At 37.9% G+C, this 25,560-nt stretch overlaps 2 protein-coding genes across 3 annotated transcripts; both read right to left on the minus strand.

Annotated features, from left to right (window-relative positions):
- Window positions 1-4,114: 4,114 nt before the first annotated feature.
- Window positions 4,115-10,068, minus strand: LOC132614960 (uncharacterized). 2 transcript variants are annotated; one of them, XM_060329515.1, is made up of 3 exons: window positions 5,166-10,068; window positions 4,868-5,086; window positions 4,115-4,804 (listed from the first exon to the last, which is right to left on the minus strand). In XM_060329515.1, exons 1-3 carry the CDS (start codon window positions 5,295-5,297, stop codon window positions 4,478-4,480), a joined length of 678 nt encoding a protein of 225 aa, XP_060185498.1. In that variant the 5' UTR covers window positions 5,298-10,068; the 3' UTR covers window positions 4,115-4,477. The 2 variants fall into 2 exon arrangements, with proteins under 2 accessions (XP_060185498.1, XP_060185497.1); XM_060329514.1 differs by having other exon boundaries at window positions 4,115-5,086.
- Window positions 10,069-10,200: 132 nt separating this feature from the next.
- Window positions 10,201-21,560, minus strand: LOC132614961 (probable peroxygenase 5). Its single transcript, XM_060329516.1, has 7 exons — window positions 21,157-21,560; window positions 20,945-21,040; window positions 20,412-20,497; window positions 17,860-17,954; window positions 16,746-16,871; window positions 10,511-10,654; window positions 10,201-10,404 (listed from the first exon to the last, which is right to left on the minus strand). The coding sequence occupies exons 1-7, from the start codon at window positions 21,185-21,187 to the stop codon at window positions 10,359-10,361; spliced, it is 624 nt and encodes a 207-aa protein (XP_060185499.1). The 5' UTR covers window positions 21,188-21,560; the 3' UTR covers window positions 10,201-10,358.
- Between the last annotated feature and the right edge of the window lie 4,000 nt (window positions 21,561-25,560).

Consider the following 25,560-nt stretch of genomic DNA (forward strand, 5'->3'; position numbering starts at 1 on the left):
TGTCAATAAGTTTAGAATTAAACGTGTGCTGATTGATCCAGGTGGCTCGGCTAATATCATCCGATGGAGAGTCATCGAACAGCTGGGACTATTAGATCAGATCGTGTCGGTAATACGGGTCATCAACGGATTCAACTTGGCATGGGAAACTACGAAGGGTGAGATCACTTTACCGATCAGTATGGCAGGAACTACGCAGCAGACTAAATTTTATGTGATAAAGGGAGACATGGGATACAATGCATTGATGGGCAGACATGACAGGTATTCCACCGAACGTGACGACACACAAGTTGAGCCTGGATCCAAGTTCCCCTCCGGTCAAACAAAAGCGGAGGCCACAACTCGAGGTAAAACATGCATTCGTCAAATAAGAGGTAACCAGGCTCCTTAATATAGGATCTATTCGAGAGGTAAAATACCCAGATTGGTTAGCTAACGTGGTAGTAGTGTCTAAAAAGGGGAATAAGTTTAGAATGTGCGTAGATTATAACGATTTAAACAAAGCCTGTCCGAAGGATTCATTTCCTTTGCCCAGCATCGATCACATGATCGACGCTACTGCGGGTCATGACACCTAAGTTTTCTCGATGCCTACTCCAGGTACAACCAAATACAAATGGACCCGGAGGACCGAGAAAAAACCTCCTTTGTAACTAGATCTGACACATATTGCTATAATGTAATGCCCTCCGGCTTAAAAATGTCGGTGCCACCTATCAGCGCTTAGTCAACCGCATGTTTGAACACCAAATAGGAAAATCCATAGAAGTTTATATAGATGACATGGTCGTTAAGTCCCTGCGAGCAGAGGACCACTTGAAATTTTTGCAGGAAACTTTGAGCATATTAAGAAAGTACAACATGAAGCTGAACCTAGAAAAATGTGCCTTCGGAGTCGGATCGGGCAAGTTTCTCAGATTCATGGTGTCAAACCGGGGAATCGAAATCAACCCGGATAAGATAAAGGCAATCGAAGATATCACCGTGATAAACGACATCAAAGGGGTACAAAGATTGACGGGACGGATAGCTGACCTAAGCCGATTCATCTCCAAATCCTCGGACAAGAGTCACCGTTTCTTCTCATTGATCAAGAAAAAGACTGACTTTGCATGGACCCCCGAATGTCAGATGGCCTTGGTAGAACTCAAAAGGTACTTATCAAGCCCACCTCTACTCCATACGCCAAAAGCGAACGAGCAGTTGTATCTATACTTGGCGGTGTCTGAGATAGCGGTGAGCAGTGTCCTGGTTCGAGAGGAGAATGGTACGCAATACCCGGTTTACTATATAAGTAGAACCCTCGGTGACACCGAAACCAGGTACCCACATTTCGAAAAACTCGCTTTGGTTTTATTAAGTGCATCTAGAAAATTAAAACCTTACTTTCAGTGTCATCCCATATGCGTCGTAACGTCGTACCCCCTAAGGAACGTTATGTATAAACTCGAACTCTCAGGCCGACTAGCAAAGTGGGCTGTGGAGATTAGCGGGTATGGTATTGAATATAAACCCTAAACTGCAATCAAATCCCAAATACTGGCTGATTTCGTGGCTGATTTTTCACCGGCCATGATCCCCGAGGTCGACAAGCAGATGCTTCTTGCCTCGAGGAGTAGCACGGGAGTCTGGACCCTTTACACGGATGGTGCGTCTAATGTAAAAGGGTCCGGGTTAGGGATCGTTCTCAAACCTCCCTCAGGTGACATAATAAGACAATCTATTAGATCAACTAATTTAACTAACAACGAAGCCGAGTATGAGGCTATGATTGTAGGTTTAGAACTGGCTAAAAGCTTGGGAGCCGAGATCATAGAGGCCAAGTCCGATTCTCTCCTGGTGGTCAACCAAACGAACGGAACCTTCGAAATCAAGGATGATAGAATGCGGAGATATCAGGAAAAATTACAGGTTGTCCTTCGCTGGTTCAAGGAGTGGACGTTGGAACACACACCCCGGGATCAAAATAATGAGGCGGATGCCCTGGCAAATCTGGGATCCTCGATCAAATCAGAAGGGTTCGCCTCCGATGCCGTGGTGTAACTGACAAAATCGGTCATAGAGATCGGCCACGTCGAGATAAACTCGACCAGCTTCACTTGGGATTGGAGGAACAAGTACATAGATTATCTTCAAACGGGAAAGCTACCATCCGATGTCAAGGAATCAAGAGCCCTCCGAACCAAAGCATCTCGATTTTGTTTGGTCGATAGCCATTATACAGAAGGTCATTCCACGGCCCCTTGGTGAGATGCCTGGGGCAAGGAGAAACCGATTACGTTCTGAGGGAAGTTCATAAGGGGACTTGCGGAAATCATTCGGGAGCCGATTTATTGGTCCGCAAGCTGATCAGGGCAGGATACTACTGGAACGAGATAGAGGACGACACCAAAACCTTCGTTCGAAAATGTAACGAATGCCAAAGGCACGCCCCGTCAATACATCAACCCGGGGAAGAGCTCCATCCGGTCCTTTCCCCATGGCCGTTTATGAAATGGGGCATTGATATAGTAGGGCCTTTGCCATGGGCCCTAGGTAAGACGCAATTTATTTTATTTATGACTGATTATTTCTCTAAATGGGTCGAAGCACAGGCCCTCGAGAAAGTCAGGGAGAAAGAGGTCATTGATTTCATTTACGACCATATAATCTGTCGATTCGAGGTACCAGCGGAGATCGCGTGCGATAACGGGAAGCAGTTCCTAGGTAGCAAGGTCAGCAAGTTTTTCAAAGAATACAAAATCAAGAAAATCTTATCAACCCCGTATCACCCGAGCGCGAATGGCCAGGCCGAGTCTACCAATAAAACTATATCGCAGAATTTAAAGAAACGACTGGCCAGCTTTAAGCACCGATGGAAGGAGGTTCTGCCTGAGGTTTTATGGGCCTACCGCACAACGGTGAGATCAAGCACCAGGGAGACTCCATTTTCCCTTGTATACAGAGCCGAGGCCCTGATACTCGTTGAAGTTGGTAAGCCAAGCTTAAGATTCCGTTATGCCACTGAAGACTCGAACCATGAAGCAATGTCTGTCAATCTGAATCTCGTGGACGAAAGGAGGGAAGCTGCTCATATCCGGATAGCCGTACAAAAATAGAGAATGCAAAGGTTTTATAACCGGAGGACCAACCTCAGTCATTTTCAGATTGGGGACTTAGTGATGAGGTAGGTCACACTTCATACGAAGAACCTTCATGAAGGGAAATTAGCCCCGAATTGGGAAGGACGTTACCGAGTCACTGGAATAACCGAGAAAGGTTCTTATCAGCTCGAGAACGAAGACGGACAACAGCTGAAACACAACTGGAATGTAGCACACCTAAAACGATATTACTGTTAAAGGTATGAATAAATTTTATTTTGTTTTCTTCTCTCTCGATCTAACCACGCAGGGATACAATTCGTGGGACAATGAAGCAGCACAACGGAAACTGGGAAGTCATAGACTTAGGACTGAAAGCACGTGCTGCATTATTTTTCCCTTTGACCGTTTTGTCCCGAAGTGAGTTTTCGCCAAGGTTTTTAATGAGGCAGCGCTGAACAGCGTGCTACGCATATAGAGCACACCGATCAAAGACCGAAGACCGGGGACTGCACATACCGGGCTAATAGTACCCGAGCCCTCATACTTCGAACTCAAATACTAGGGGACTATTATACCATGAGTTAGGTGATAACTATGTAAAAGCCAAGGTCTGAACGATAGGATCAAATGTAAGAACCAAACGATCGATTGAATCGTGTCCACTTAGTTTGTTCTTACCGCGGTAAAAATTACGAATGCATCCCTGGCCGGTTTTTCAATAAAAAACTTACTTCGAACAAAAGGATCCAATGTTGCCAAATACCGAAAAACTATGGCGTAAACAGTTAAAGACTACGGTCTAATCTATGGCGTAAACAGTTAAAGACTACGATCTAAAAAACATATGCAAGCTCGAAAGCTGCGACCTAAACGGTTAAAGACCAAGGTCTAAAAACGCAAAATTGTCGTGATCGGGTCTATCTTGCAAATTATAAATAAAGCAATGACTAAAGTCAACACGGACTAAAACCCAATCACGAGCCGTTACCACTTGAATTTTATCCTAGCCGAAACAATATGGCAAATTATAATGATGGCATAAACCGAACAAACATTGAACCAAGCAGTACTTTGCAAATGTCAAATACAAATTTTGATTTTCATTCATACATACGTAAAGTAGATTTACAAAGGCTCGGACTAGTGGCCTCAAAACAAAGGTGTAAAAACAAAAGAAGGGATGCAAGGCCCCGAACCTAATCTTCACCCAACCCCTCGGCCTCTTCATCGGCTGTCTCGAGGTCGATATCCGAATCCTCAGGTTAGAATGCAGCCTTTTCTTCCGCTTCAAGCTTCTTGGCTTCCTCGATCAGATCTAATAAGTCCACGCCAGTGGCTTAAAATTCTTTGAGGGTTTTCCTTCGGGTTAAGCACCGCTCGTACTCAGCTCAAAGATTACTAGCCTTTTCGACAACAGTCACATCGGCCTTGTAGTGCTCTAACATATCATCATAACCCGAGATCTGTTCAAGAGCCTTTCCATGCTCAGCTTGCAGATCGGTGATGACCCGGTTCAATCGATCCCGTTCAACTTCGGCCGCAGCAAGTGATGAGCTAAGGCCATTCATTTGTTCCACGGACGCCCGAAGCTGCTCCCTGAGAATATCACGTTCGGCCACAACATCGATGGTCATTTCGTGGAGGACATTAAACTCGGGCTTGATCCCTTCCAGCTCTGCCTGAAGTTGATCGATCTGGCTAACATAAGCCCGGGCCTGAGAAGGAAGGGCGTTAGTATCAGTCGTTAAAGATTTATTGAAAACTTCGAAAGCCCTTACCTTCTCTGCCAACTGATCGCGCTCCCGCTTAGCCTCGGCAGCTTCGTTTCGAGCCACTGTTAAGTCCGACTTCAGGATAGAAAGGTCAAGGAGAAACGAGATGTATTGCAATAGATTTATAAACTCGTCCACCTCCTGACTTTTTCTTTTAAGCTCCTCCTTGAGCCGGCCCACTTCATGCCTGAGCCGATGAAAGCTGGCAGGATGAAGCACGGAGGCCTATAAGACAAAAAAGGACGATTGTAAAATGAGACATGAAGTTAAAAATAAATGAAAGGAGCAGAAGAACAAAACTTACCCGGTTCAATGCCTGTTGGGCCTCGTTGAAAAGGCATGATTCGCTGACTTCATCCATTTTTCGACGGTCTTCCTGGGACACCAGATGGTATAAATAGCTGGCCACCCCGACCGGCCCTGACAGCATGTTCATGTCGGCCGACACCTTGAAAGTTATTAGCCTGTTTTGACTCGGGTCGGTACTAGGGGCAGGAAACAACCTAGGACCGGAATTAACCCCGAAACGATCGGCCACAGGATGGAAAAATGCTTAAAATTCGACATATCCGGAGCGGGTATTTCATAACCCTCATGACCGACTGCCTTTTGCTCGGTCATCTTGCCTTTGGCTTTTTCGTCATCGGCGGGAATATCCACCAATGGCGGCGGAGAATCCTGTATGTTAATTATCGTTTCAGATAAGGCCACATCTTGTATCGGAAGGACGGAGCCAATACCGTACAAAGGCGGAATGCTGGTAGTTTTTTAATACTTAGAGTAGAAATGTGATCGGAGGTCCCGACCTTCGACCCAATGCTCCCTGCGTCCGTCGACCTCGAGATGCCGCTCCACCCAGTCGGAATTTGACTTGAGCTTTCCACCAATGATGGAGTGATTGCAACAGAACCGGTCAGATCATGCTCGAGGAGCTCGTATATAAGACGATGCCCACCCAACACTTGATCATATCGTCAGAATGGTATAATAATTGACCAACAACCTCAGCGTCCAAAGCACGGGCCGAGACATCTTCTGATGAGGTCTCTCGGATAACGATCCTCGATCTTTTCCTGGCCTAGGAAGGAGCTCGAGAAGATTCGGAGGATCTTCTTTTCCTCTTTTCAACTAGGTCTCACTGATCGGGTGCTTCGATATTCTGCTCCTCAGCTGAGGCCTCGGCAGTTTCCTGGCCCCGAATTCTGGTGGCCTTTGATAAACCTATGAAGCAAAAAGAAGAACAGTCCTTACCTATCTAACGTATTGCGTAGATAAGAAAGGACGACGCTCTAAGGGAAGTACTTACCATGGGTTCCGGCCTCCCAACGGGACCGGGACAAACGTCTCCAGGTACGATCGGCATAAGTAAGTTGGGAACAGATTTTCCCGATCCACCGATCGAGGTTAGGAACCGCACCGAGGGTTCGGGTAAGCGCTGTATACACACTAACAAATAAAAGGTTCAGCATAGGTGCAGGCACATGGCCGAATCATATCAACATAAATTTACTTACGGTTTGGGTTCCATCTCTCGTGAAACGGAAATTTGTCAGCGAGAATCAGATCCGCTATCCTGACTCGGACAAACCTGCCCTGCTAGCCTCGGTCTCTATCTTCGTCCAGACCAGAGAAGGGCGCTTTTCCAGCTCGTTTTGAGAGTTTAATCATTCCCCCTCTGAATACACGGGGGCTATATAGCCGGAGTAGGTGGTGCACCGTGAACGGAATGTTCACGTTTGTAGTAAAATAAATGAGGGGCACAACGATCCTCCAAAATGACGGGTGGATTTGGTCGAGGGTAATCTCGTACCATTTGCAGAAATCGACCACCATAGGGTCGAGTGTGCTGAATGTGAAAGGGTAGGTATAAATACTTAAATACCTTTCCATGTAGGTCGTTATGGCTTCATCCTGGTCAGGGATAACGACCTCCTTACCTTTCCACCCACAATCTTCTTTGACTTGCTCGAGTTTATTCGGGGGTATCGTGCACAAATAGGCTAATATTTTGACACCTCGATCCCTCTGTTGAGAAGGATTCTCGACTTTGAAGTCCCGAATGGTCGAACAGTCTTGAGGAATAAAGTCAGTCAGCAGTGGCTCTGGTTTAGGAGCCGAAGAGGTCTCACCAGCTTTAGCCTTTGAAGATTTGCTCGTCATTTCGGAATTATGAAGATAAGAAGGTTTTGAATGAAGGTTTGAAGATTGAACAGGAAACTAATAAGAAGATATGAAGATATAAAGGTTTGAAGATATGAAGATCAACGTATCCAAGGCACACGAAAGTAAAAATTCCTTTGGTAAAAGTCAAAAAGTGAAAAATGAAGGGGAAAACTTGCTTTTATATAGTGGGACCGAGACGCTTTACCTTCCGCAACCGTTTTCAGAGCCAACAGGGCCTTGACACGTGTCGATGTCTGACGGATGTGACGGATGTGACCTTGATCCTATCTAATCTTAGGAAGCGTACGCGAGAAGGAACCGGGACGTTCGCTCAACCAACAGATCGTGCTTAAACGGGTCGACCTTTCGAAGAGACCTAGATCGAGACCTCGTGCGAATACCTCTATAATCGAGTAAAGCTTCCGAATAGGTCACAAAGGATATGGTTTCGAACCAGTCGTGGCCGAGTTTAATAATAAGATGCTGGATTACGGTGGCTGGTAGCAAAAAATGACGGGTTTTTACGGATTATGGAGTAAGTGATTATTGATCGGATATAACAAGGGCATATATAAAGGTTTGGGTACAAACAATACACGATAGAATGCTCAATGAAGTCCAATAACAGCCAAATTACGAAATCTCATTAAAGATTTTTTCCATTCCACAAAATTCCGACTATGTCGGATACATCAGTACATCAGGAAAAGCAGAAGAAACCCTACTCGACGACCAGTAATAGGAAAACAAAAGTAAGACAGCCACATCCTTAATCAACCTAACAAGTCAGAGGATGAGATCTTTGAGCATATCCACGGGATGCGACAATGATGGGTGATACCTATTAGATATCCCCGTGACTTACAGAAGAGGCGGATGAGATGGGGATATCCAATCCCGATAAATCTTCCTCATCGAGCATAATTGTTGGCGGGGCTTCGCCTGAAGGAATTTCCCGACGGGTCCCCATGATATTACGAGTACGAACTAGAGATCCAACCCCCGAATGCATAAGGGAAAACTTCCATCCTCCCTGCATCTAGGTGGCCTCGATGGAGTAGGTGTTCTTCTTCCCGAACTACGTCCTCAGCTACTGACTTTCCCTTGGAAGCCCTCCTCATCTGAAGTCCTGGAAACTAAAGGTATTGAGTTAGGATATAATACAGGGAAATGAGGGTCGAAAAGATCAGATTAAGAAGTTACCACGGTTTTTGCCTTTCCACCCTTCAGGTGCCATTCTTCTCCAAGAACGGCCTAAGCTACGAGAAGCCCGGAGAAGGGCAATCACCCATTCAAAAATAGCAGTTTCAAGCGTGGGTTCAATCGGATCCGGTGAAGGGTTCCACACTTCGGGAAAATTGGCAGACGATGGACGGCGAAGTTGAACCGTGCGTATCATCAAGAACCAGTGAAGCCATCCTCGATCATAATCGTCTTCGGGGTCGATTAGGCTTTGGCTTCCCCTAGGAAGCATCTGAACAATTCCCCATCGGATCACCCTAGGTACATATAAATGAAGCAAATGATCGAGGGTGAAAGCGATTCCGGCCGCATTGGCTAACTTCTCAATACAGTACACGAACCTCCAAATTTGCGGGGCGATCTGCCCGATACATATTCGATACCGACGACAGAAGTCCTCGATTACTCTATGAACAGGGAGGGTGAACCCTATGGCAAAGGGATAAGTATATAATAACGAGTAACCGGCGACATGATGATTTATTTTCACACCATCCCCAACGGTGAGGATGTCGACATCTGCGCCTAGATGGCAATCTTCCCTGACCGTAGTAATGGCGCTATCACCGATACAAGATTCGAAATTCTCCACTGGTCGAGATGACAAAAAACTTTACAATCGTTAGTATAAATAAAACCCGACGGAACAATACCAGCAGCGATAGATTCTAACCCGCTATCAGAACCAGCGGCTCCAGTTGATGGCATGAACGCTGATCTTTACCCTGAGTCAATAACGGTACGTAAGCCATGTTCGCGGAAGGTTTTCTTTAACGATAAGTAGTTATGCCCTGGAAAAAGAAGATTGAAGATCCGAGGAATATTATAGACTCAATACAGGAATAACAATAGGTTTTGAGGTGGAGCCAAGTGAGACTTGAAGAAGTGAAGATGTATGGAAAAGAAAGAAGACATGGGCTTTATATACATAGGGGATTCCCCAAAAAGATTTGGCGGCTGGGTAATGATGACCTAGCATCGGGCAGAGTGAAAGTTGACTGAAAGGTCTTGTCCTAGGTAATTAGAGGCGGCTGTTCAGCTTATTTTGGTCCATTCCCCGCCATTAGTAATTGTACCTCGGGAAATGGGGGTACTATCTGTATACGGGTAAAACCGAGGATACAGGAACGCTCGGTTTCCCGTTGTCATGGTTATGCTCGGTCACGATACGACCGTCTCACCGGAAACGTGGCTTCTAGTTCGGGCCGGGATGAGGTGATAAAGGAAGAGCAATTGACTGCCATAAGGAGAAGACCGAAATATCCGCCCTCAACTGGATAATTTAGCGTCGATCTCGGTAAAATAGATGTCACCAAATTTATTTTCTTTATTTAGAATTGTACTAGGGTTGAAATTCCTCTATCATATAAAGAGGAGGTTCTCATCCATTAAAGGGATTGGCAACAGAAAGAAAGAGTTCATATAAAAAGAAAAAGAATTACTTGCATTCACCTCCATTTTGTTCTTGAATTCATTTCTATTATCCATCGTATACGTACTCAGCATCGAGTATCGACCTCGGTTTTCATATCGAGGCTGGACTCAATCAACATCTAGTCAGATCTTCTTCCTTATTCACTTATTGGTTTCCCTTGTAATCTAATATCAAATTGAATTTAGCCACATATCTTTGGCATCACGTATAAATTTAATTGTTCCCCATTTTAAGGTTAAACAAAGCCCCAAATATCTTCTTCTATGGTTTTAGATTTAATCTCAAAGTGTCGTTGTACTCTGCTTTTCTTTCTAGCTGGATATTTATCTTTTCTCTTAGATTTTCAAGATTAAATACATATATGTATTCCTATAAAGTAGTAGCTAGTACCATGATCATTTTAGGCATGCCAGATATAGGCATTCCATATTCAGAAGGTGACCAAAAAAGAAAAGGAAATATGACAATTTAATCAGACAAAAAAAAAAAAAGAAAAAAAAACACAATTAAACTGCCATATAATGAGAGAAAATCACTTCCACAGATCATTACAAAGAATTAACTCACAATATTACAAATATGGAGAAAATCCACCAGATTCCAGCTATCAGTAATCCATACATAACAAATGTACTTAACTGTACATTGTGGCTAGGACTATAAGAGATCCCCTTTCTTATGAACTTGATATAATTCTGGAATGCTATTAAAATCGTATAAGAAAAAAAAAACGAAGAGAAATCAATTGCAAAACATAATTGATGAGAAATAATTAGGAATTAATTAGATGATGAAGATAATTTAATTACTTTTTCTTCTTGGATTGGTGCTCCTTGGCCATTTGTTCAAATAAGCTACCATCATAAACACCTCTTATTGTTTCTTTTCCAAGCAATCCATGCTTGTCTTTGCAAAGAAAGTATAGTACCTTCCACTCTGATAAAGCCGCAATACTGCATAACATAATCCTCCTTATTAGTATATTTTTACTTGCTTCATGAACCCAACAATAACAACAACAACAACAACAACAACAACAACAACAATAATAATACCGCTGAATCAAATTATCTGTTTTAAGATTCTTACATACCGCTTAATTTAAGTAAAAAAATATTTAATAGTTTTAATTATAAGATTATTTATCTTAATTATCCTTTATGACTCTCTTAAACATCTCAATTAACATTCCACTAATTCTAGCCAACGGTAAGGATGAATCTGCAACAACAAAAAAAGTGTGTAGTTTTTTTTATAGAGAAATAGTAATTTTAGAAAGAGGAGGTCCTCCCTCTCTCTAGAAATTATATAGCCGTTATATCAAAATTAGCTGCTACCATCCAATTTCCTCTTTCACTAACTCGATGGGGTCGCCAGCAAGTGATCCTCCGTCGAATACACAATACCAATCCCTTATACCCCAGGAACAACCTCTCATCTCGGAGCCCGTAGTAGGCAGTTCCTATGCTGTCACTATATCAGAACCTCCAAATCCGACAAATCGAAATGAACCAAACCAAATCATGGCAAGAAGAACAGTACACACTGGAATGCCAACACTGATATTCAAACATTGACATTACCAGTAATGGAATCAGTCCCGGTTAACAACCAAGAGACAGAGAATATGGGGAAGAAATCAAAAAAGCCAACCAGACTTGATTAGAACGACACCAAGGGGTTGGAGTGAACCTCCTAAGATCTTTAAACCAACTGGTGCGGCATTTGGGGTTGACAAACCAATGCCTGTCTCTGAGAGAAATCAAAAAAATAAGAAAGATCAGAATAAAAAGAATGAGATTCATAACCCTGCTGTGGTAGAGCAAAAGAATCAAGATGACACAAGGGATGAGAAAGATAGTGATCAGATTGTTCATAAGCAAATGGAAGATGTGACTCAAAGCAATCTGAATCCAAGGGAGATTGATGAAGACTTAAATAACTCTGCAAGTGACCAACATGATGACTAAGAAGAAAGGCAGGCCATTATGATAAATAATCCCAATGAGCTAATAGTTGAGTTATTTGATTGAAAATAGGAGGAATGTGAGTACAAGAATTCAAAGAACAGATCAGGGAAGAAGAAAAGAAGATCAAAAGAAGCTGGTAACAATGATCAGAATGATATCATGATCACTCAAAATAGTTTTGATGAGCTTATGTAGGATGATGAATCTATCAAGGATAACAGTGGTGAGGGTGGGAATACTAAAACAGATGAGGGAGAAAGCACAACCAATGATCCTCATAAAGAAAAACTGATGATTGGACTGACATAACTTCCTCTGAGGAGGATAATACTTTAGATGATTCTGAGAAAGGGAAAAATGAAGAAGAAGAAGAGGACTCAGACACGGATCAGGAAGAAAAGCAGAAATAATCAAGCAAACATGTCCTTTCAAAGGTGAAAAGCAATATGCCCTTAAAAGATCAAGGAGAGAAAAGGGAAGAGCAAAATAAGGATCCCCCTAAATCTAGGAGACAATTGCAGAAACTACAAAACCCTTCCAAAAAAGGTGTTAAATGATCAAGCTTCTTAATTGGAACATTAGAGGCATGAAAACCTATGCCTCTACAGAAAGGGTAAAGTTTTTTATTGCAACACATAAAATTCAGCTTATTGCTATACAAGAGCCTTTTATAAAGGATGATAGAATTGAAAGCTACAAAAGGAATTTGAATATGCATGAATTTTTTTCTGACTGTAGCAACAAAAAATGGGTTTTTTGGAATCACAGTCTAAGTTGTTCTATTTATGCTAATGAAGAGCAAATGATCACTTACAAAATCCATGAGAATGACAAGGAGTTCTACGTTTCTATAGTCTATGCAAAATCATCAAGTGCAGGAAGATAAGATTTATGGAATTATATGAGAATTTTTTCTTCTACTATTAATGCTCCCTGGGCTGTTACTGGAGATTTTAATAATATTCTAGATGTAGAAGAAAAAATTGGTGGTAAGCCCCGTAAGTCGAGCAAGAGTATTCCATTCATGGAATGCTTTAGTGACTGTGGTTTAAGGGATAATGGTTACACTGGCCACGTTTTTACTTGGTGCAATGAGAGAAAAGGCCAAGATATAATATGGAAAAGGCTTGATAGAATGGTTCATAATGAAGAATGGGAAGATCTTTTCTCAAACACTAATGTTCAACATCTTCCTAGAGTAGGATCTGATCATTGTCCTTTATTTATTGCTATGGATAACCCTCAAGTTTCACATATCAAATACTTTAGATTCTTAAACTTTTGGGTTGATTGTGATGGTTTTCAAGATGTTGTCAAAACCAACTGGAAATCCCATATTAAAGGTTTTTTTTTGGGGGGGGGGGGGGGGGGGGGGGGGGGGGGAATTTCAACAGAAACTCAAGAACACTAGCTTTGCTCTTAGCTCTTGGTCCAGGAATAATATTGGTAATATTTTTGAGAAGACTCAATCTTTAGAAGACAGAGTGAGTATTTTGGAGCAAAAATATGTTGAGAGCTTGGATCCAGATGATAGAACGCAAATGAATAGAGTCAAAGCTGTGGTAATCTCTCATCACAAGAAAGTGAATGAATTCTGGAAACAAAAGGCTAATCTGAAATGGAACCTTGAAGAGGATGAGAATACCAAATATTTTCACTCCATTGTGAAGGGTAGAAGAAAGCATCTTCGTGTCCAAAGAATTCTGGATAATGATGTACGGGTTGAGGGAGATAAGGAGATTGGGATTGCTGCAGAAAATTTCTATAGGAATTTGTTCTCTCAAGGTGGACAATGCATTGATATGAGCATTATGGACCATATTCCTAAAAACATCAATGATACAGACAACCAAATGTTGCTTAAAATTCCAAATGAGGAAGAAATCCTCAAAGCAGTTATGGATATCAATCCAAATAGTTCTCCAGGCCCAGGTGGCTTCAGTGCTTTATTTTTTCAGAAGACTTAGGAAATTGTTGGAAGGGATATCACTAAGTTGGCTCAAGCTATTTTTAATGGGGATCAACTTACTAGATACTTCACAAACACTTGTCTTATTCTTATTCCCAAGGTTGAGGACCCTAAAAATTTCTCAGAATTCAGGCCCATCAGTTTAAGCAATGTTACTCAGAAGATTATCTCTAAAGTGCTTAACTGTAGACTTGCAAGTCTTTTACCTAAAATTGTGTCCATCAACTAGAGTGGCTTTATAAAAGGAAGGAAAATTGGAGAAATTTTTTTATTAGCTCAAGAATTGATCCATGATATGAAACACTATAACAAAGGGGAGAATGTGGTTTTCAAAATTGAGATGGATAAAGCTTATGATAGGATCTCTTAGCACTTCATATGCTTTGCTATGAGAAAGATGGGCTTTGATGAAAAGTGGATTCATATCATCCGAAATTTGCCATCCAATATGTGGTACTCAGTGGTCATAAATGGTAAAAGCCATGGCTTTTTTAAATCAGAGAGAGGAATCAAGCAGGGAGACCCTATATCCCCTTCCTTATTTATTATTGCTTCTGAATGTTTATCTTCTCTTTTAAATAACTTGTATGAGAATCATAAGTTCAATGGTTTTAGTATGGAGTCTAATGGTCCTAAGATCAATCATCTTGCATATGCAGATGATTTGATAATTTTTTGTTCAGAAAAGTCTCAAACTTTGAATCTGGTTGTAGACTGCCTAAAAAGATATAAAGATAACTCTGGTCAAATTCATTAATAGGAATAAGAGCTGTTTTGTTATGAATGATGAAATTTCTCAAAAAACAATTAATATAGTATCTGATATTCTTCAAGTGAGAAGAGAAACTTTTCCTATAATTTATTTGGGATGTCCTTTGTTTGCAGGAAGGAAAAAGATTCAATACTTTGCAGATATGGCCACTAAGATCTTGAAGAGATTGAACTCTTCGCAAAGTAAACAATTAACCACAAGAGGGAGAATCATTCTGGTGAAACATGTTTTAAGTGCTATACCTATACATCTTCTATCAATTTGTCAACCCCCCCCCCCCCCCCCCCCCCCCCCCCCCCCCCCCCCCCTTAAAACTATTTTAAAGCAAATGGAAGGTATGTTTGCTAACTTTCTATGGGGAAATTATAATGGGAAACCCAAATTTCATTGGGTAACATGGCACAAAATGTGTATCCAAAAGATGAAGGAGGAATAGGTGTTAGGTCCATGCAGGATATTTCTGAAAGTTTTGGAGCAAAATTATGGTGGCAATTTAGATCCAAGGATAATATATAGACTGAGTTCATGAAGGCTAAGTATTCCAAGAGAATACACTCTATGGCAAGGAAATGGAGTTATAAACATTCTCATACTTGGAGAAGATTATTGAAGATTAAAAATAAGATTGATCATTATATCTTATGGAGAATTAATAATGGTAGCATCAATTTCTGGTGGGATAATTGGTAAGGACTTGGTAAGCTGGGCCAATATGCAGAATGTTCTACTTCTATCAAAGCCAGGGTTTCAGAATATATTGAAGAGGGACAATGGAACATGAGCAAGCTTAGGCAAAACCTACTTCTGAACATTGCAAATACTATTCAAGAAGTTTATATCCACTCTGCTGCTGAGAATGATCAACCACTATGGACACCAAGAAATGATGGGAATTTTAGCTGCAGAGCTGCATGGGATATAGTCAGACAAAAACAGATGGTTACCATGGTCAATAGAATGACATGGCACAAAAAAGCTTTCTTTTAAGACTTCTTTTTTTCTATGGAAATTGCTAAGACACAGTATTGCAGCTGATACTAATCTTATCAGATTCAAAATCCATTTACCTTCAAGATGTTCCTGTGTATCAATCCAGATCAAGAAGAAGAAGAGGAGCATTTGTTCTACAAAGGTATGATAGCTCAAAACCTATGGAAATTTTATAACAAAATCTTTGGTATCTTGCAGGGTAATGGATGTCTGAGACAACAAATAATCTCATGGTGGATGGCAAAATCTGGGAAACCAATATAAAGGATGCTACTTCAGATTCTACCAGGGATTATCACTTCGCAAATTTGGAAAGCAAGATGCAAGCAGGGATATGAAAACAAGAAGATGAATCTAAACAACATCAAGTATAACATCAATACTCAAGCTACTATGACAGTCCACAAACAATTCAACATGATCATTCCATACTTAAAAGGAGATGAGCTTTATCAGATGATGGACCAAGCTGCACAAAAGATGTGTCACATTCTGGTGAAATGGGAGAGACCTAATAATGGTTTTGTTAAACTTAATTCTAATGGTTGTGCAAAAGGGAATCTAGTACCTAGTAGAGGTGGGGGAATTATAAGAGATGGGCAAGGAAAATTAGTAGCTGCTTATGGGAAATTCCCTAGTCATACTACTAATAATATGGCAGAAGTGTTAACTGTGGAAATTAGAATTGCTTGGTGCAAGGACAATGGATACAAGAAATTAGAGATTGAAGTGGACTGGCAACTGCTTGTGGAATGGATACAAGATACTGCAAAAGCACCTTGGAGAGTTTGGAATTCCATTAAACACTCTAAGAAAATTCGGGAACAAATGGAAGAATGGAGTATTAAACACTGCTTCAGAGAAGGGAATAAAATTGTTGATGGATTGGCTAACTGGGGCTTGAGATGCAATGACACCACTTGGATTTCTCAGTTTCACCTACTTCCCAAGGAGATAAGGGGTGCACTCAACATGGATAAATTGAACTTCCCTTCCTTTAGGACTAAAAATGTTAGAAATGCATTTTCTTTGAATAGAAACATGTATAGAACTTACTCTTTTGATGTACCTTGAGGGTGAATTTACTTAGAAATCATCCTCAATTTTTTGAAAGCCTATTCGAAATCCTACTCATTCTATAATTAGAGCTTGTTCCAATGGAGTAGGTGCAGGGAGTTACTACTCCACTGTCGTGTAAATTTCTTTTGATTAATGGAAAGGCATCCACTCTTGGAGGTGGATGAGTTAAATAAAAAAATAAAAAAAATAAAAAGAAGAAGAAGGATTACTAGCAATAGTTTACTGATAAAATCCAATATTTACGATAGAGAAAATAGTATTACCGTCCCTTATGGTCCTTTGGTTCCCTGTTTGCCTTAAGCATTTCATCCAATTCCTGCCCTGTCAAGGCGTTTCCGTTTGAATGTGCATGTTTCTTGAATATCTCTTCGAATTTTTCCTGAACAAACCTTCAAAATGGGAAGACACATTTTCAGTTCTACTGTTAAACATTATCAACAAAAATGTACAAGTTTTATTCACTAACGATGTAAATAATTCACGTGTTCAGTGTGATTTTGATTGTATAGGTACTTTTTACGCGTCAGTTGATGAAACTTAAACTCTTAGCAATAAGGTAGAGGCAGAGTAGAAATTCTCGTCTTTGAAAAATTATACTAGTACAAGTAGGGTGAAAACGATATTTTTTTGGTTATAACTATAGATTCCCCTTCACTTGAGAGAAAATTCTATTGTATTGGCAAAAGAGTTCAAAATTTGCTTTACGTTATAAGTTCACGTCCTTAGACTCATAAGTTTACCACGCCTTCATCAAATTTACTGGGTTTAGAATCTATTACTTATATATATTTGGTGACTTTTTTAACACATAGACATAGCCTTAGCCAAAATGTATGGATTCAAATGACCCCATAGCTTACTAACTGGATACTCCCATGTTCACATCGTAGGCACGACATTCTAGTACTTTTTTTGAATTTCCGCATAAAATTTCTTATTCTGACGCTAGGCAGGGAGTCGATGGGATGGTTCTAGCGGGGTGGGAAGCATGAGACCAAAGTTGGCATTGCTTAGTTCAATTGTCAAAGCTTGAGAGACTTGTGATTTAAATCACCGGTTCGAGTCTGCGACAAAACGAACTAAGCCCTGCCTAATATTTAAGTGGAGAAGGACAAAGGAACAGGTTCATTATCCCTAGGTTTTGAAGGCTACACTTATACCTTAAGGGGTTGGTTCTATCGAGTCCCCAAGGTAAGGAGTCATCTTTGTTAGGGTACGCTTTGCTCCCTAATGTAGAATTTCCTCAAGCGAATGCTGATACAATCAAGCCCAATGTTGAGACCGAACACCGGGTGGGAACCAAAATATTAAGGGGTTGGTTCTGGATGAATTTCTTGCTCACAAAAAATAAAAATAAAGAAGGCATGAAATGCGTACCTTCCTTCACTGTCGTAGACACCACTGTCACTGCCATGCTTGGCAAATTTGATGTTCTTCACTTCAATTGGAAAGACCAAAGAAGGCCATTTCCCCTGTATTAGTCAACATGATACAGTTGTAATTTATTAGTTATCAGTTACTTCCCTCCATCTATTTTCTACAAGAAAATTAACATTCATGAAAGTTCAACACATTGTTGTAACGTCAAACGGATTGTGGCACATTCGGGTATTTCTGTGAGTCCTCGAAATGAGATGATGCCGAAAATTATTTTTAGCCAAACATTAATTAATTAATCGTGTCTTAAATATACTACTATAATATTTATGTAACTATATATTCTTTGAACATGTATCTTAAATATATACATACCATAACCTTGATTTTGCTATAAAAATTGTCATTTAGAGTAAAATGAAAAGTTTAAATTAAATTATTTCGACATATATAGGAATAAGGAATAAATTGAACAAACCATGGATAAATCAAAGCGATCTTTAATTTTCTTATATTAAGCAATCTTTCCGTAGGTGTTTGCTCCCGACTAAATTGGGGAATTGAATTGATTATAGAAATATGAGTTTAATTAGTTGATTTATTAGTGAACAATGAAAAATATTATTAAGACTAGTGAATAGATTGACCGTGAAACAATAACGATTAATTACTCTTGCTACAAGATGGTATTTTTTCTTTGTTATTTTTCTAAATCTCATTCTAACGAAGGATTTTTGTGGACTAGTTACAGGAATAGTGGACCTCTTTTACTTTTATATAATGCGAGTTGTCTAGGCACAAAGCCAAACAAGTCCAGATTACAAAGAAGCTAATTAAGTCATTTTTTTAATAGATAAAAAAATAGATCATATAAACTGACAGGGAGGGGGTATGAATTACTTAATAACTTTGAAAACAAATGTTAAATGATGTACTATAAATAGTTAAATTACACTAGTACAGCATGCAGTATATAGATTAACTATTTACTTCTTCTGTGACTAAAATATTTTGTAAGAGGTGCTTAAACTATGCAACAAACTTGGTCTAGCATTAGAAATTAATTAAGCATAAAACAAATTAAAATAAAACTGCAAAAGAATTAATTAAAGACGTGATCGATCAAATACATGCATGCAAGATATGCTTTCTGACATGTAAAGTATTTTAATAATTTTTCTAATGATATGTAAGGTGTAAGGTGTTAATATGACATGAAATCATGTGAATTTTAGTGTATTTACATGTGAACACAACTGCCTGATTGCGCACAACTTGGAGATAAAAACTAGGAAAATGAATTTATTAAACAAAAGGAGATGGAATCATTTTTGGATTTGTACGTGTTATATTCTACGCTAAGCATTTTTCTAAGTTCGGAATACCATGAAGTCTATAAAAACGGTTATTTTATTTCTTCACTTTGGCAACATCAGGGTCCTTATCTAACCATGCAAACTACTACTACAAAAGCTTTTAGGAAATAATTATATATTGATACCATGAAATACATTCGGATCTTATCCAACATTAAGATCGAAGGTGAATTCAAGATTTTGACTTGATGAAATTGATGTTTAAAATTTTAAATACTGACTTCATTGTATTTTCAAAATTATGATTTAAATTTTAATATTTGGTGAAATTTTTGTAAAATTTCACATATGTATTATACTCCCATTAAAAATAACCTATCAAAAAAATCAAGGGGGCTTCTCACAACCATTGATCTCCGAATAAATATTCTCTCGAGTCATGTACAAAGATGAAAAAAAAAAACTGGAAATATACGACTAACATATAGTATTATAGATGCGGGAAATATAGCTTTGAAAAATGAAATTGTCCTTGATTTGATTCCAAAATTTGGAAAGGTGTGAATACAATATTACAGTTAGTGAGCTTAGTCTTTCAGTATAATATTTTTGGTTTCGTACTCTTACGATATTATGAGAATGTAAATGAGACCTAAATATTCTCTCGAGTGATGCACAAATTAAATAAATAAAAAGAACTGAAAATATACTATTAATTAATATACACACATGTGGGATTTATAGCTTTAAAAATTGAATTAGTCGTAAGATCAGAAAAACTGTAAATATAGTTAGTGAAGCTAAACCGAAAAGTGCGTAACTCCCCTAGTTACACATGAACATATATATTAATTTAGGCAAAAAAAATTTAAAATCATCATAAGGTCCTTAATCTTCGCCTTCCATTGCTGATCATTGTCATTCTTATTACCCACTCATTCATGCAATAGAAGAAAAAAAACCCAAGTTATTAGGGAAACAAAGTAAAATATTTCCATATATCTTTTCACTTTATTTCTTCTATTGTATGTCATCATATTCAATACAGTTGTTACCTACCTTAGACTTTCACTATAATATTTTTTTTTTCTTTCTATTACGATATTCAAAATGAGAATATAAATGAGACCACTTATTAAATAATAATACGTTCATATTCAAATGTGTGACTCTACAAACTCAAATGAATCGTGGAGAAAAAAAGAATCATATAAAGAAAGAGATAGAGAGACTTACAGGTCGAGTGTTTCGGCTGAGGCCAAAATTAATGAAGAAGGATGCAAAAATGGAAAGAAAAATACCACTTCCAATTTTCCGGAAACCTGGTAATTCAAAGAAAGGATTTATCAACCGAAAAAAAAAGGATGATTATACATATATAATTTAATTAAAGTGAAGTGAAGTGAAGTGCGAAATTATACTCCTAATATTTAGAGATGAAAATTGAATATTAACTTGTAATGAAATGAAGAAGGAAGAAAAACAAACAATGGTCAAGAGATCACAATATATTCACTTCATAATGTTATGAATTAGAATTTAATTGATCTCTTGGCCATCGTTGCCCAGGACTTTCATTAATAGTGTTCAAGGATGTTTCAAAATCTACTATGTAGTATATAAAGTAATATTTGACCTATATACACAGTATAATTCTTGGATAAAGATATTTAACTGACCATCATCCGATGATTGTAGCTCCTGCCCTGCTTAAACTACATATATGTGAAAGAAAAATGAAAGGAAAATAGTGAGATAGAAATTAAAACCTTGATAAGTTTCCCAAGGGTAAATAATTCCATTCTTGTCGATATCAAAGAACATAACATGTTTTTCTAGAGGGGTTGGCTCTCTCTTCTCAATTCCTGCATATCAAATTAATTAAACAAATTATAACTCCTCAAGTTCTCAAATTACAAAAACTACAAAACATGTAACATGAGAATAACAAGAAAAAAAAAAGGAAATAAGAGCTGCATACCCTCTTGATGTATGTTGTTGCAGGAAGCCATGTTTAAAATCTTAGAATATAATGGACAGAGAAAATTGATAGAAAGATTGCAATGAAAGGAATAAAGGAAGTATATATATAGAAGTGATTGGGTTTTATCTAACTCCTTGTGGATTACTAAGATTCACAGGATAAGTATTTATATACTTACCAAAAGACCAAATAAAAAAAAAAAAGTACACGCATGTGTTGCTGGTGTGTACACGTAGGTGGCATCCGCTGTGAGAACCGAAACTCTTGATACAAAGTGCTTTACCTAGTCTAGTGTGCAAGTGAAAATTCAGATTAGTCGAAACTTCAGCTTTGAATAGTTTACCGGAAAAAAAAATTAGGTGGCAGATGCAATGAGAATAGGGGCGCTTTACCCAACTAAGTGTTCGCGTGAATTCAGATTAATCGAGCTAATAAACTTTAAATCTAGAGTGGTTAAATAAAAAAATATGAAAAATACACTAATAAAAAACTCTTTACCTCATGCGAATTTAAATTAGTCAAGCTACTAACCTTCAAATTCCGAATGGTTAAACAAAAAAAAAAAAAAACATACAAACAAACAAACATACTGAGAATTCTTTTTGATAGAAATCGCTTTACCCCATGCGCGGATTCTAATTGATCAAACTACTAATCTTCAAATTCCGAATAATTAAACCAAAAAAAAAAATGGCAGACGCATTGAGAATTTTTTAATAAAAATCATTTTATCCCACACAGCAATTCAAATTAACCAAGCTACTAAACTTCATATTTCGAATGGTTAAACAAAAAAACAAAAAAAAGTGACAGACACAATGAGACTTTCTTGGTACGAAACGTTTTATCTCATTTCATGCGATAATGTGAATTTCGAATTAATCGATCTAACAAAGTAGGAATTAGGAAATTCTATGCAGTTCTGGAAATTCTAAAGTACGGCCAGCAATGCAACCAATGTCTTTTTTCACTTTCACATCTGGAATTTGGAATCTTTCTTTATTGACTTAATTAATTTTATTTTGATCTCTTTCTTACCTGTTTCTCTATCTTTTTTTAATTAATCTTTTGCATTTTTTATTTGTAGCTTAATTCATTGCATTTTGCAGTGATCTAGTTCTTTTCTTTTACATTCTCATTTGGTTAGTAGTATTTATCATGATAGTCCAAGAATCTATTTCATGATAAAAATAACTTGTAATCCAACATGTTATATATATACTTACTTAAAGTTATGCTAAAAGACGTGATAGTGTAAAAAATATTACAATAAATAGAAACTCTTTTTCAAGTCTTTAATCTCACTTATTGTGGATAAGAGTATTATTTTTTTTATACACTAAATAGTGTAAATGATCATAAAAAGTAGTTAACATTATACTTCAATAATTCAGCTGGATGCTTCTTTTTCTCTTTTCTTTCTTTCTTTATTTATTTATGTTTTTCGGTGGACTCATCGCTAATTAACTGCCTAAAATATTAGTTTGAAAACGTTGAAGCAACGAATCACAAAAGCAACTAAGTATTTATTTAGCGTGAAGTAAAAGCATCATTCTAATAAAGCAACAACAAAACATTTTTTGCTTTATGAAGAAATAACGCATTTGTGCTTCTGTTTTCCTTTCCTTTGTCTTTAGCTTTACAGGAAACTTCGAAGAAGCAATAACGAACGTTGCTGAGGAGTAAGGACTTGTAAATGTAGAGTCTAGAATGATCGCATTGCTTAATGTATTTTGGCATAGTTTGGTTTACTAATCATCTCGATTGTTCATGTATTTCTGGTATTTATATGTGTACCTTGATAAATTTCTTTTTTATAACGTTAGTTTGAGTGCACCTCAATTATTTTATGCACACTTGCTACCTCCCATTAGCACGGGCATTATAGTGTTTGGGCAACTTGTAAGCGCCTCATTAATTTTACCAAATATTTGCTATCTCCCATTAATACTTGTATCAGATAACTTTATCCGCTAACATTTGAACAGATGAAAAGAAATTACTTAAGATTTTTTATTTTAATCAAAATTTAAATCTTGATCTTCCATAATTTTTATCCACTTTATTGGCAACTAGGACATGAGTTTGAATGCACTACGTATACCAATGGTAAAGGCCGAATACATCGACATACCTTTAAACTTGCCAGTAATTTTATTTAGATTCAAATTACAGCTTGTTCGATTGAGCACCTGAACACATAGTAAAATGTCCCATAAGACACTTTCGGCTCATGTTTTAGAAAAGCATCTGCCTGTTTTCTCAAGTGTCGTTATACAAATACATTAACCACATAAATATGTTATCTCCTTAAATTATACACATTAGCCTTAAAAAGCCGTAAAACCTCAACCTTGTTCCAGCTAAGATTGAAATGCATAATTAAAGGAGGTGACACATTTATGTGGTTAACTTATCTATGTAATAGACACTTGAGAACATCCACAAAGGCCTTTCTATAATTTGAGTCGAAAGTGACTAATATGAATACTTTATCATGTGTTCAAATATTCAATTGGAACGGACCGGAGTTTGAGGATCTAAATGAAATTTATTGAAAAATTTAAGGCACTATCGATGTATTGGGGTCTCCTACATCAAGAGCATAAGTCTCAAGAAGCATGAGAAGGCGACAAGAATCTTACATCAAACTTCCCTCAAACAAACGAGTGGTATCATGATACATATTGAATCCTAATCACATAAGTTATCTATATCTATCTATATCTATATCTATCTATCTATCTATATTATTATAAAAGCATAAATATAAATGTTGGTTGACCAAAATATTCTTCAAATATTGTACGACTTTTATACTCTTCTAAAACTAAATAATTTCTTTACGGAAGCAATTGTTAGACAAAATTGTAATATTTGTAATTCAAAACTGTTTTATATTAGAATTTTGAAGGTATAATGATTCATGTAAAATTGGGATCCTCTCTTTTCGATTGGTAAGATATTAATTCCTTACACAACATAGAGTTCTAATATTACTAGCATTGTGATATCCTTAACAACCCAATTATTGGCAATTCCTTATGGATTTGACTTTGTTTACAGGAAACAAGAATTAAGACCTTATTTAGTTCTCTCCCATTGCAAATTTCAGATTTTAACTTTGACAACTTTGACTGTTAAATTTTCATGGCAGGACGTCTCTTTGTTAGAGATTGAATCGGTGGTGTCCCTTTGGGCATATGTGATAAAATTTGATCACTGGTAAATTCTTTTCCTTATAGTACATGAGATCTCATTCATGGCTAAGACCCTTTTCCCTTCACTTTTTGCTTGTTTATTGCTTATGATATAAATTATGTGGCATAATTGTGTTTTGGGTCTGATCTTGCACAGGAAAATAGGCGGCTGTGGTTTTATCTCAACAAGTTTGATAGAGTTTCTCAATTTTTACAGTGGACTTCTATCTTCTTTGGCAAAATAGGTTGCTATTGTATTATTTTTCACATATGCTATGCACAGATTTGTTTAAAGTTTTTTATGAGGTAACGTAACTAGCTTATCTTGCTTTTCTAATCCTATTTCTTTTGGAAAATAATTCTCAAACCTAAAAACCTAAAAGAACGTTATTCAACATACTTCTTAAACCTATAAAATCCTAAAAGACAAAACGGATTACATGGAGAAAAGAACAATAACATTATAGAAATTTATAGACGGTGATGTAATTTGCTTTGGAAAATGTAATAGTCGTCTGAAGGTATTTTTTAAGGTTAAAAAACTTGGCTATATAATCTTCATCTTTGTATCTACTAATTTCGTTAAAGAGATTCGGTTTAAAAACTTGGCTATATAATCTATCTACTAATTTCGTTGAAAAGATGAATCTCTATCTTTATATCTGTTTAATGAGGTTTTTGACAACAAAAATCTAACCCTCTATTTGGATGGTTGTTTCCCGTGGTTCATTAATGTACAGTATGGTATGGTACAGTATGGTGTTGTATTGTATTGTACTGTATTAATGAATACAATGTTTGGATAGACTGTATCGTTTGTTGTGGTTTAATGACATTCGTATTGTTTGGTTTGACTGTATGGTACTGTATAATAACTTGTAAGTTTACTAAAATACCCTTAACTCTTAATTAAAAATAATTTATATATATTAATAAAACTCATGTAAAGAATAAAATAGGAACTTTAAAAAATAAGTAGGTAGTGGATGGGGGAGGGGTGGGTGGTGTGAGGTGGGTCATTATGAGATGAGAGTGAGGGTAGTGGGTAGTAGAGTGGGGGTGAGTGGCTGTGGGGGTGGGGGTGAGTGGTTGTGGGGGTGAGGGGTAGTGGGTAGGGGTGGTGGAGGGGTAGGTAGTGTGGGATGAGGGTGGGGGTGAGTTGTTGTGGGGTGGGGTTGGGCGGCGGTGAGGGGTAGTGGGT

The sequence above is a fragment of the Lycium barbarum genome, chromosome 10 (genome assembly GCF_019175385.1).
Source record: "Lycium barbarum isolate Lr01 chromosome 10, ASM1917538v2, whole genome shotgun sequence".
In the NCBI taxonomy this organism is placed as follows: Eukaryota; Viridiplantae; Streptophyta; class Magnoliopsida; order Solanales; family Solanaceae; genus Lycium; species Lycium barbarum.